The sequence below is a fragment of the Carcharodon carcharias genome, chromosome 13 (genome assembly GCF_017639515.1).
Source record: "Carcharodon carcharias isolate sCarCar2 chromosome 13, sCarCar2.pri, whole genome shotgun sequence".
Lineage (NCBI taxonomy): Eukaryota > Metazoa > Chordata > Chondrichthyes > Lamniformes > Lamnidae > Carcharodon > Carcharodon carcharias.
This window is the reverse complement of record NC_054479.1, coordinates 73,333,301-73,345,497: the sequence shown is the minus strand read 5'-3', so window position 1 is coordinate 73,345,497 and position 12,197 is coordinate 73,333,301. Positions and strand designations below refer to the sequence as shown.

General features: G+C 44.1%; 1 protein-coding gene across 11 annotated transcripts in view; it reads left to right on the top strand.

Annotated features, from left to right (window-relative positions):
* specc1la (sperm antigen with calponin homology and coiled-coil domains 1-like a) overlaps positions 1-12,197 on the top strand; it is a 388,745-nt gene that overhangs the window by 257,772 nt on the left and 118,776 nt on the right. For all 11 annotated transcript variants that reach the window (XM_041202169.1, XM_041202167.1, XM_041202168.1 and 8 more), the window contains one exon: positions 444-603. In XM_041202169.1, the coding sequence (XP_041058103.1) occupies positions 444-603 (160 nt within the window). The remainder of the gene's footprint in view (positions 1-443; positions 604-12,197) is intronic.

Here is a 12,197-nt window from a genome sequence, read left to right as displayed (position 1 = left end):
CTGTTGTACTATATTCTGTTGTGTTTATCTTTGCTGTAACAAAATAGTACTAATGATAGTCATGTGAAGTTTACAACCATTGTTTTGAGACTCATGGGAATGTTTTTCAATGTGAACATTCCATCGCTGAGATCAGAAGCAGAAGCTGTGAAGGTCTTCTCAATATCTGTAAACCATGTTAACGCAAGCATTGAATACTAATTTCTGCAAAATTGGTATGGAAATTTATCATAAACTCCCACAATTTAATCCTAAATCCAATGTCCAAAATAGTTACAAATAATCCATTTTTATTTTAGATGCAGAACTTCCCATTTGCTGACTGGGGATGTGCCATATTATTTCAAATTGAGTACCAGTCTCTGCTGGACTCCTAGATGTACTGTTGGATAGCGGCAGGCACCAGAATTGCATTTTCAGTGATCATTTCATTTTTTCTGCAGTGTCTCGAAGAAGCAGTGAGGAGATTAAACGTGATCTGACAGTCACAGATGGTTCCTCTCCAGCATCATTGATGGGAATGGGAGCCACATCTCCACAACTGTCTTTGACATCTTCATCCCCCACAGCTTCAGTCACTCCAACTGCACGCAGCCGTCTCAGGTAAAAATTACACTCGGTCAAACACAGCAGATCTTTTCACCAAGTGTTACGCAGTGTAACTTTTCAACACTGTCATTGCCACTAATTCTGTTGATGGAGAACACCTTTTGTAAATGTGGTGTTGAGAGGTTGGCTGGTGACAAAGGTAATTTCAAATTGACAAGGTGAGGATTTCCTAATGTGTCTTTGGGTATTTGCACTGTAAGATGTGATATGGAGCCATACACATGAGGCCTCTGGGTCGATTTTCATTAAATGCTTAAACTGGTGGGGCATATAGTATTGCTAGGCTAGTAAGAAGGGAACTAGCTAATCTTCATTATCACCACATATTGCATAATATTGGCATGTGTATCCTGTGAACATCTGTTGAGAACAGGAGTAGGCTTGGCTGTAACTAGCCTGTGTACGTTCACATCTAAAGATAAGCATTTGTGTAGCTTAGTGGGGAGATGCTGGTCTCCATGAAACACCTGGAGTATGCATTGCTGGTTGAAAGAGAGCAAGTGAGAGAATTAGGAAAAAATAGAAAGTGTTTCTTGGTATGATCCATTTAGTGTCCAAAACAGTTCTATGTATAAAAAACTTAGTAATGAAGGATCCAGCAACACTTTGTTAGCCATAGAAGTTTTGCACTGTAAATGCACTCCAATCTGGTGGTCCGTGCTGTGAAAGAGGAGCTCCATACTGCCAACACTAGTACCACTACCTCTTTGATAGAGATGGGTGTGAGTGGTCAAGTGAACCTAACAGACTCATGTGCTAGACAGAAGATCTTTGGTCCTTTCCGAGTACTCTGCCCCTGGGTGTCTGGAGGACCTTTCTCTGCTGTGTAAGAGCCCCAGACCTGAATCTCCTACATTAATGACAGCCCTATCATAGTCCTGTTCTTTGTTACCAGTTAACAAATATTAAGTCATTTTCTTCAGCCCCACATTTTATAAAAATTGCTCCATGTGGACTTATTGAAGTTTTCCAGTTTCCCATGTTTCAGTTTTTAGTTCAGGCTAGCCTGAAATTGGAGTGGTATGTTTCTGAATTCAAATACCTCTGTGACACCAAGTTGGGTTGAGCTCGAACTTTTGCCAAGCCAAGTCCCTGAGCTGCACCCTGTTGCCCCACCTGAAGATCTGTGTGAAATGCCATAGATGCTTCCCAGCGACAGACAATTCCAATACCTGCAGAGTTATGACTGCACAATGTTTCCACACTCAGCTCGGGGACTCGATCTAATTAACTGAATGATTTGAAGGGAGCACTGAATACCAGAATGCCTAAATTTGATTTACATTGAAGTGGAACCAGCACAATAAAGCGGTGTTCTACCCTCCAGTTCAGATCAAGAATTCATTACGATGAAAAACAGTCCCACTAACTCATACTGTTGAAGAGAAATCGTCGAGGGGTCTCCATAGCCCAAACAATTGTTTCCAGATTCAGTTGCAGATTGGAACGAGAGTAGGACCCAATCCTCAAACAGGGAAATCAGGTTTGGCATCATCAGTATTTCCTTAAGGGAAGTGAACTTTACAAAAACTGAACACACCCTTCGCCAGTTATCCATTTTTAAAAAAAATAAATATTTTTTAAAACAAACACGTTCAAAAATTGAAAAGTATTATCCTAAAAGAAAAAAGCACGAAAGTGATTATAATCACAACATAAATATGTTTGACACACAACTTCAGTGCAAAGCAAATAACACTTGAGCCATGTAAGAACAAAGGTACTTGAACTGAGCTTTTATTTGGTCATTTTGATGTTATCTTACCTCAGAGAGCATATTGTGTATTAGTGTGGCACTGACACATTTGAGACGTCAAAGATAAAAACAAAAAACTGCAGATGCTGGAAATCCAAAACAAAAACAGAATTACCTGGAAAAACTCAGCAGGTCTGGCAGCATCGGCGGAGAAGAAAAGAGTTGGACGTTTCGAGTCTCATGACCCTTCAACAGAAGAGACGTCAGTTCTTCATCTCCAGGTTACTCCTGAGATTTCCCATGGATTGGGAATGTGCACATTCTATTATCAAGCTGCATCTTCAGCAGAGCTTGAAGGGACTATCTTGTGTGACTGTTGAAAGTGGGAGTGTTCACATTGGGTAAGAAGGTGGCCCATTAACATTGGAATGTTGAAATTTAGCTTTAATTAATGGAATGAAAGGTTTTGGTGTCATTTTATGGGTTCTTGGTATTGTATATTTGTGCATTCTGAATCAGGTATACAAGGCGCTGTTTTGAGAGTCCTCAGCTCTAAGTAGAGTGAAAAATATTTGCTGAGCTATTTGTTCAGAAACAGTGTACAGGATGAGGAGTGCTGCATCTTCTCTGACCTGCATTAGCAGTGCTGTTTACTTGAACATTTTTGAGTCGTGCAGCCAGACTTGCCTAAACTGAAGATGTTGTGCATGCAGAATACAGTATGCTTTTTTAAAAATTAGTTCTTGAGATATGAGCATTGCTGGCAAGGCCAGCATTTATTGACCATCCTTTTTTGCCCTTGAGCAATGGTGAGCTGCCTTCTTAAATCATTGCAGTCCATGTTTTGTAGGTGCACTCACAGTGCTTTTCCTGTACAGTTTGCTACAACTAAGTGGCTTGCTAGGTTATTTCAGAGGGCAGATAAGAATCAACCACATTGCTGTGGATCTGGAGTAATGTGGGGGTCACACCAGGTCAGGGCACAGATTTCCTTTCCTGAAGGACATTTTTGAACCAGATGGGTTTTTACGACAATCCAGTAAGTTTAATGATGATGATTAATGAGATGAGCTTTTATTCCAAATTTATTAATCAATAGAATTAAGCTCCCCCAGCTGCAGTGGTGATTTGAACTGATATTGCCTCTGGAGCATTGTCTGGACGTTTAAGATTACTAGTCCAGTAATAATACCACTCTGCTAGCGTCTCTGTAAATGAGGTTATTAGTAGTGATGTTAGCTATGGTGGTTAAGTATACCAGTCGCATCAAGCATTGTTCAGATCAGTTGATCTCTTTGGACCTTAATGCAGTTGATATTATCTACTTCTGAAGATGACCCACAGGTCACCATTCCATATAAAAGGTGAAGTGAAGGAACTTAATGATCAGTAAGTGTGGATCGTCATTATAAACTTGTTTGAATGTTATTAAAGATCTATTCACAATTATTATTGGATGTTAAAGCTACATCTAGTTAATGACATGAGCACCGTAACCCCAAGCAGAAGCTGTGTTTTTGAGATAAATCTGCTGCAGAGGCACTGTGAAATAAAGTCCCACACTGTGATTTACACCCTCTGGAATCAGTCAATCACTTTTCATGATTTGGAGCATCAAATGGAAATCCCAGTGAGAAACCTGAAGGCTGATTTAGTCCGGGTGGCCAAATGAAGATTAGTCTGGGTCGCCAAATGAAGAGTGAATGGGTACAGGGTGAGCAATGAGTTACTTGCATGTGATTTGGCACAAGTATGATGTACAAAGATTCAGAAAGGGTTGTGTAGAAAATATAATTTAAGAGAGTCTTGGTATCAAATGCCACCTTTTTAAAAAAAAATCAAAATAAGTGGGCAATATTTTAATCTTAGAATTTTTAAACACCTTTTGTCACGAAGGATTTGGTTATCTTGAGGTTAGGTGCCCACATCACAACTTTATCTCTATAGATATTAAGTAATGAATGACTTCAAGCTAAAGGAGAAATTTTATGAATTAGCTTATTTTATTCTTCCATGAGATGTGAGCTTCACTGGCTAGGCCAACATTTATTGCCCATCCCTAATTGCCTTTGAGATGGTGGTGGTGAGATGCCTTCTTGTAAAGTATACCCACAGTGCTGTTAGGAAGGGAGTTCCAGGATTTTGATCCAGTGACAGTGAAGGAATGGCGATATATTTCCAAGCCAGGATGGTGTGTAAGGAGGCTTGGTGAGTTGCTGCAGTGCATCATGTAGATGATACACACTACTGCCACTGTGCTTTGGTGGAGGAGGGAGTGAATAATGAAGGTGGTGATTGGGGTGCTGATCAAGGAGGCTGCTTTGTCCTTGATGGTGTCAAATGCCTTAGAGTCATAGAGTCATTAATATCACAGAAGGAGGCCATTTGACCCATTCAGCCCATGCTAGCTCCCTGCAGAGCGATCCAGTCAGTCCCACTCCCCCTCGGTCCCTGTAGCCCTATATGTTTATTTCCTTCAAGTGCCCATTCTTGAATGTTGTTGGAGCTGCACTCATTCAGGCAACTGGAGAGTATTCCATCACATTCCTAACTTGTGCTTTATAGATGGTGGACAGGCTTAAGGGAGTCAGGAGGTGACTTACTCGCTGCAGAATTCCCAGCCTCTGACCTGCTCTTATATCCACAGTATTTATATGGCTGGTCCAGTTCAGTTTCTGGTCAACGGTAACCCCCAGGATGTTGATGGTGGGGGATTCAGTGATGGTAATGCCATTGACTGTCAAGGGGAGATGGTTGGACTCTCTCTTGTTGGAGATGGCCATTGCCTGGCACTTGTATAGTGTGAATGTTACAAATTATAATGTTGAAATGGATTTTTCTCCCTCATTTTACCCTCCTTTCTCCTCTCCTGAAGGTGTGACTCAGATCTGTAGTACTATAAGTACTGAGAACCCTTCTCTAATTCCAGGAAGTTATTCATGGTATGTGAGTCCAGACAGATAGTGTGAGCAGGCTATTGCCACAGCAAAGCTCAATCCTACCTTCACTCAATATCCATACACACTTACCAGCAGTGGCTTTGCTTCTGAGCTCAAGTCCATTGTAACACCCCCATCCTCACCCTACCTATGTCACTCACTCACTTTTCCAGAACCACTTCATCCAATTCAGGGTCGAAGCTTATCCCGACACACGCATGCACACAGACCCACACAGACACAGTCAAGAATTGAACCCAGGTCCATGGAGCTGAGGCAGCAGCGCTAACCATTGTGCCCCTCTCACCCCACCTGAAATCAGTTAACTCGACAACCCAGTTATCGATATGTGTAACCTTTCTGGTCTGTGTGGCTTGGTGATGGTAGCTGGTGCTGTGGTCTTCAGTCAGTCAGTTTATAGGAAATGAAGTAATTGGGGAAGTAGTTTACTACACAATGTGAATAAAGAGGAATGGCTTTTGTCCTCTATCTGAATTAGAGGAATCAATCGTGGCTCAGTGTTAGCTTTATTTCAGAAGAGTCAGGAGGTTTTGGCCTCAAGTCCCACTCCAGACACTTGAATATAAAATCTGGGCTGACACTTCAGGACAGCACTCCCTCAGTACTGCAATATTGGAGGCACATTAGAACATTCAACCACTCAGTGAGATCATGCCTGATCTGTTTCTTAACTCCATGCACTTGCTTCGCTCCTTATCACTTTATACTGTTATGCTGTTATCGAGCAAAATCCTGTTGATGTCAGATTTAAAAATATTAACTGAGCTGGTATCTACTGCTTTTTGGGGAGAGATTTCCACACCACTAACATTCTTTGCTTGAAGAAATGTTTCTTAACTTCTCTCCCAAATGACCTTGCTCTGATTTTAGGGTTATATCCCTTTGTATTAAACTCCCTAGTTTCCCTATCTACAGTAACAACGATTTATTTTTATACAGCACCTTTTAACATCATAAAATGTTCCAAGGTATTTCACAGGAGCATCGCAAAGCAAAGTGTGACACCGAGCCACATAAGGAGCTATTAGATCAGGTGACCAAAAGCTTAGTCAAAGAGGCCGTCTGTAAGGAATGTCTTAAAGAGGAAGTGGAATTTCAGAGTTCAGGACCTCGGCTACTGAAAGCATGGCCACCAATGATGGAACAATTAAAATCGGGGATATTCAAGGGGCCAGAATTAGAGGAGTGCAGATATCTCGGAGGGTTGTGCTGCTGGAGGAGGTTAGACAGATAGGAAGGGGTGAGGCCATGGAGGGATTTGAAAATGAGGATGAGAATTTTAAAATTAAGCTGTTGCTTGACTAGGAGCTAATGTAGATCTCTGAGCATAGGGGTGATAGGTGAATGGGACTTGGTGCAAGTTAAGACACAGGCAGCAGAGTTTTGGAAGACCAAGTTACAGAGGGTAGAACGTAGGAAGCCAGTCAGGAGTGCATTGGATTATTTGAGTCTATTTGAGATCAGTGACCCAGACGAATACACATCCTTTGTCAAAGGTGGTGTGGAGAGATGGGAGTCATGTGACATGAACCTCTCGAAGTGTCTCCTAAATTCCCTATTGAATTTATTAGTGACCACCTTAATTACGGCCCTTAGTTCTGGTCTCTCCCCTCAACTGGAAACATCTTCTCTAAGTGTACCCTGTGGTATCCTTTCATAGTTTTACACACTTCAGTCAGGTCACCCTCAGCCTTCTTGTTTCTCGAGAAAAGAACGCTAATCTGTTCAGTTTTCCTGATGATTATAACCTCTCAGTTCCATCCCAAGATTTATGCATTTGAAAGCTAAATATTCTGCCTGTGACTAATCTTCACTACTGCAATTTTGGATGTCACATCTCTTATAGATTTAGCTTGTTAATTTCAACAACTACGTGTATATATAACACCTTTAAGGCAGCAAAACATCACAAAGTGCTTCACTAGAGTATAAACCAGACAGAAGTTTGACACCAAGGCACAAGGAAATATTAGAACAGGTGATCAAAAGGTTAGTCAAAGAGGTAGGTTTTTAGGAGCATCTTGAAAGAGAGTGGATGAGAAATTCCAGATCTTTGGGTCAAGGCAGCTGAAGGCATGGCCATTGATAGCCTTCTTTCCTAGCAGTCATCTGTTACCCAATGGTCAGGGTGGAACAGAGGGGATATCGAGGACTGACATGATGAAACCATCATTGAGTGGATGGAAGCCTATCCTATTGAAAAACAGTGCTGATTTGTGATTGGGAACGCTCAGAGCTATGTGCTCTACTGCCAATTGTACCCTTTATCTCTGGAAATTCAGCAATATGGAAAAATCCAGTGCTCACTTTTTCTGCTTGTCAGTCTCTCTACCAAAGGTGATGGATTGTTGTTGCCTCATAAACAGAGCATCAATAAGCTGCGGGATTGCTGTGTGCACAGCATACTGAATGACTTTTGCAGGAAGGAACTAAAGGCTTGTGAGAACTTGTGAGAAACAATGTTTAGTGCCACGAGCAGTGCAGTGCCTACCTGATGTTGAGCTCCAATTTTCATCATAACCGATGGAACAGCTAAGTGACTGCCTCCTGTTGAAACATACTGAGAGGTGCAGGTGTGATGACGAGTTCCTGAAAACCCACATGCTGTAAGCTCACCTTGGCTCCTTCACCCTCTTGAAGTCTATGCAGGTTTTTTTCTGCCTTCCTTTCTGCTGCTGTTCCTGATTTGGGAGCCTTAGTGCTGAGCCCGGCAGCATTCCCATGTCCACCAAATCAGAAAAGGCAAATCCTGGGGAAGGGCTTCATCTCCACAATCTCACTCTGCTGAAGTGTTAGAAACATTTATCAGAACAACCAAAAACTTTCCAAAAGCAGCCAAAAACTTAAAATGAGAATCTTGCCTTGGTGGAGATGAGGGTTCCTTTAAAAACTCCTTATGAAGGCTGCTTACCAATTATTCCCAGTATGATTTGATGAGTGGGTTGTGGAGATGAGGGGTGGAATCTTGTGCCCTCCCACATGATGAGTTTGATGGCAGGGGACATTTAATCACTTAGGAGGACAGTGGGTGGGGACCCCTCCACCTTCCCGGCTTCCAATTAAATCCATGACAGGAATTGAGGTCCTTAAGCAGCCAATTAATGCCCACTTAAGGGCCTCACCCTGCTGCTGCTGGTATTAGCCCAGTGATGGGCGAGGGGCTCGTCATGCAGGAAGGGCGACAAGCAGCCCTATATGGGGTTGCTTGTGGGCTTCCAGGAGGGAGGGGTGGTGCTTTGTCAGGCACTCAATGCCTGATCGAGTGACTTGCCATTGGGAAGACTGAGAGCCACTCCCCTGCCCTTGCTGCTGAACCCCCTCAACCCCTCACCACCGTTGCTCACTTCTGATGTTGGATACGGCGATGATCCTAGGTCTTGGGTGGACCTCACAATGGCAACAGGCACTGCCTCCCCGGTGATGCTGCCTTTTAATAGAGCTGTGACTGGCCGGCAGCTCTTGGCAAGCAGGAATTCCGCCCCTAGGGTCCTTGATCCTGGGGAAAGGCCCGCTGCTGCTCTGTGCGGAACAAGATGCAGCAGGTCATCCCGAAAAGAGGGGATGGGATGCTTTCACCGGCTCTCCAGTTGGCAGCCGAGCTGTTGCTTCCACAAGATTCTACCCAAGGACTTAGAGGCACCGAGTTAACAGGTGCAGAGCTTGATTATACTTAAATGATGCCTGCATTTGTTGCAAGCAGCTGCTAGGAATGTGCAGAGTGTTTGAACTGTTTGTAACAGACTACTTGTAAATTCAGAATTACCTGGAAAAACTCAGCAGGTCTGGCAGCATCGGCGGAGAAGAAAAGAGTTGACGTTTCGAGTCCTCATGACCCTTCGACAGAACTTGAGTTCGAGTCCAGGAAAGAGCTGAAATATAAGCTGGTTTAAGGTGTGTGTGTGGGGGGCGGAGAGATAGAGAGACAGAGAGGTGGAGGGGGTTGGTGTGGTTGTAGGGACAAACAAGCAGTGATAGAAGCAGATCATCAAAAGATGTCAACCACAATAGTACAATAGAACACATAGGTGTTAAAGTTAAAGTTGGTGATATTATCTAAACGAATGTGCTAATTAAGAATGGATGGTAGGGCACTCAAGGTATAGCTTTAGTGGGTTTTTTTTTTAAATTTTTTTATTTTTTTTTTATTTTTTTTTATATAATGGAAATAGGTGGGAAAAGGAAAATCTTTATAATTTATTGGGAAAAGAAAAAAAGAGGAAGGGGGAAACAGAAAGGGGGTGGGGATGGGGGAGGGAGCTCACGACCTAAAGTTGTTGAATTCAATATTCAGTCCGGAAGGCTGTAAAGTCCCTAGTCGGAAGATGAGGTGTTGTTCCTCCAGTTTGCGTTGGGCTTCACTGGAACAATGCAGCAAGCCAAGGACAGACATGTGGGCAAGAGAGCAGGGTGGAGTGTTAAAATGGCAAGCGACAGGGAGGTTTGGGTCATTCTTGCGGACAGACCGCAGGTGTTCTGCAAAGCGGTCGCCCAGTTTACGTTTGGTCTCTCCAATGTAGAGGAGACCACATTGGGAGCAACGAATGCAGTAGACTAAGTTGGGGGAAATGCAAGTGAAATGCTGCTTCACTTGAAAGGAGTGTTTGGGTCCTTGGACGGTGAGGAGAGAGGAAGTGAAGGGGCAGGTGTTGCATCTTTTGCGTGGGCAAGGGGTTGTGCCATAGGAGGGGGTTGAGGAGTAGGGGGTGATGGAGGAGTGGACCAGGGTGTCCCGGAGGGAGCGATCCCTACGGAATGCCGATAAGGGGGGTGAAGGGAAGATGTGTTTGGTAGTGGCATCATGCTGAAGTTGGCGGAAATGGCGGAGGATGATCCTTTGAATGCGGAGGCTGGTGGGGTGATAAGTGAGGACAAGGGGGACCCTATCATGTTTCTGGGAGGGAGGAGAAGGAGTGAGGGCGGATGCGCGGGAGATGGGCCGGACACGGTTGAGGGCCCTGTCAACGACCGTGGGTGGAAAACCTCGGTTAAGGAAGAAGGAGGACATGTCAGAGGAACTGTTTTTGAATGTAGCATCATCGGAACAGATGCGACGGAGGCGAAGGAACTGAGAGAATGGGATGGAGTCCTTACAGGAAGTGGGGTGTGAGGAGCTGTAGTCGAGATAGCTGTGGGAGTCGACTCCCACAGCTATCTCGACTACAGCTCCTCACACCCCACTTCCTGTAAGGACTCCATCCCATTCTCTCAGTTCCTTCGCCTCCGTCGCATCTGTTCCGATGATGCTACATTCAAAAACAGTTCCTCTGACATGTCCTCCTTCTTCCTTAACCGAGGTTTTCCACCCACGGTCGTTGACAGGGCCCTCAACCGTGTCCGGCCCATCTCCCGCGCATCCGCCCTCACTCCTTCTCCTCCCTCCCAGAAACATGATAGGGTCCCCCTTGTCCTCACTTATCACCCCACCAGCCTCCGCATTCAAAGGATCATCCTCCGCCATTTCCGCCAACTTCAGCATGATGCCACTACCAAACACATCTTCCCTTCACCCCCCTTATCGGCATTCCGTAGGGATCGCTCCCTCCGGGACACCCTGGTCCACTCCTCCATCACCCCCTACTCCTCAACCCCCTCCTATGGCACAACCCCTTGCCCACGCAAAAGATGCAACACCTGCCCCTTCACTTCCTCTCTCCTCACCGTCCAAGGACCCAAACACTCCTTTCAAGTGAAGCAGCATTTCACTTGCATTTCCCCCAACTTAGTCTACTGCATTCGTTGCTCCCAATGTGGTCTCCTCTACATTGGAGAGACCAAACGTAAACTGGGCGACCGCTTTGCAGAACACCTGCGGTCTGTCCGCAAGAATGACCCAAACCTCCCTGTCGCTTGCCATTTTAACACTCCACCCTGCTCTCTTGCCCACATGTCTGTCCTTGGCTTGCTGCATTGTTCCAGTGAAGCCCAACGCAAACTGGAGGAACAACACCTCATCTTCCGACTAGGGACTTTACAGCCTTCCGGACTGAATATTGAATTCAACAACTTTAGGTCGTGAGCTCCCTCCCCCATCCCCACCCCCTTTCTGTTTCCCCCTTCCTCTTTTTTTCTTTTCCCAATAAATTATAAAGATTTTCCTTTTCCCACCTATTTCCATTATATAAAAAAAATAAAAAAATTTAAAAAAAAACCCACTAAAGCTATACCTTGAGTGCCCTACCATCCATTCTTAATTAGCACATTCGTTTAGATAATATCACCAACTTTAACACCTATGTGTTCTATTGTACTATTGTGGTTGACATCTTTTGATGATCTGCTTCTATCACTGCTTGTTTGTCCCTACAACCACACCAACCCCCTCCACCTCTCTGTCTCTCTATCTCTCCGCCCCCCACACACACACCTTAAACCAGCTTATATTTCAGCTCTTTCCTGGACTCGAACTCAAGTTCTGTCGAAGGGTCATGAGGACTCGAAACGTCAACTCTTTTCTTCTCCACCGATGCTGCCAGACCTGCTGAGTTTTTCCAGGTAATTCTGTTTTTGTTTTGGATTTCCAGCATCCGCAGTTTTTTTTGTTTTTACTTGTAAATTCACTCTAAAGGGATCCCGTTTGGAGCACTTTTCATTTTAAGCCTAAATTTAAATTAATAGTCCCTTGGACCAGTGTCGATTAATTAAAGAAAGCCAGCATGGAATTTTAAGGGCAAATCATGTTTATCTAATTTTATTGAATTCTTTGATGAGGTAACAGAGAAGGTTTATGTGACATACAGGAGGACAGATAGACATCAAGAGGACATAGACAGGTTGGTGGAATGGGCAGATGCATGGCAGATGAAATTTAATGTAGAGAAGTGTGAAATGATAGGAAGAATGAGGAGAAAGGGCACAATTCTTGAGCATGAGCATGGGGACCTGGGATATGTACACAAATCAAAGTTGGCAGGGCACATTGAGAAAGTTGTTAA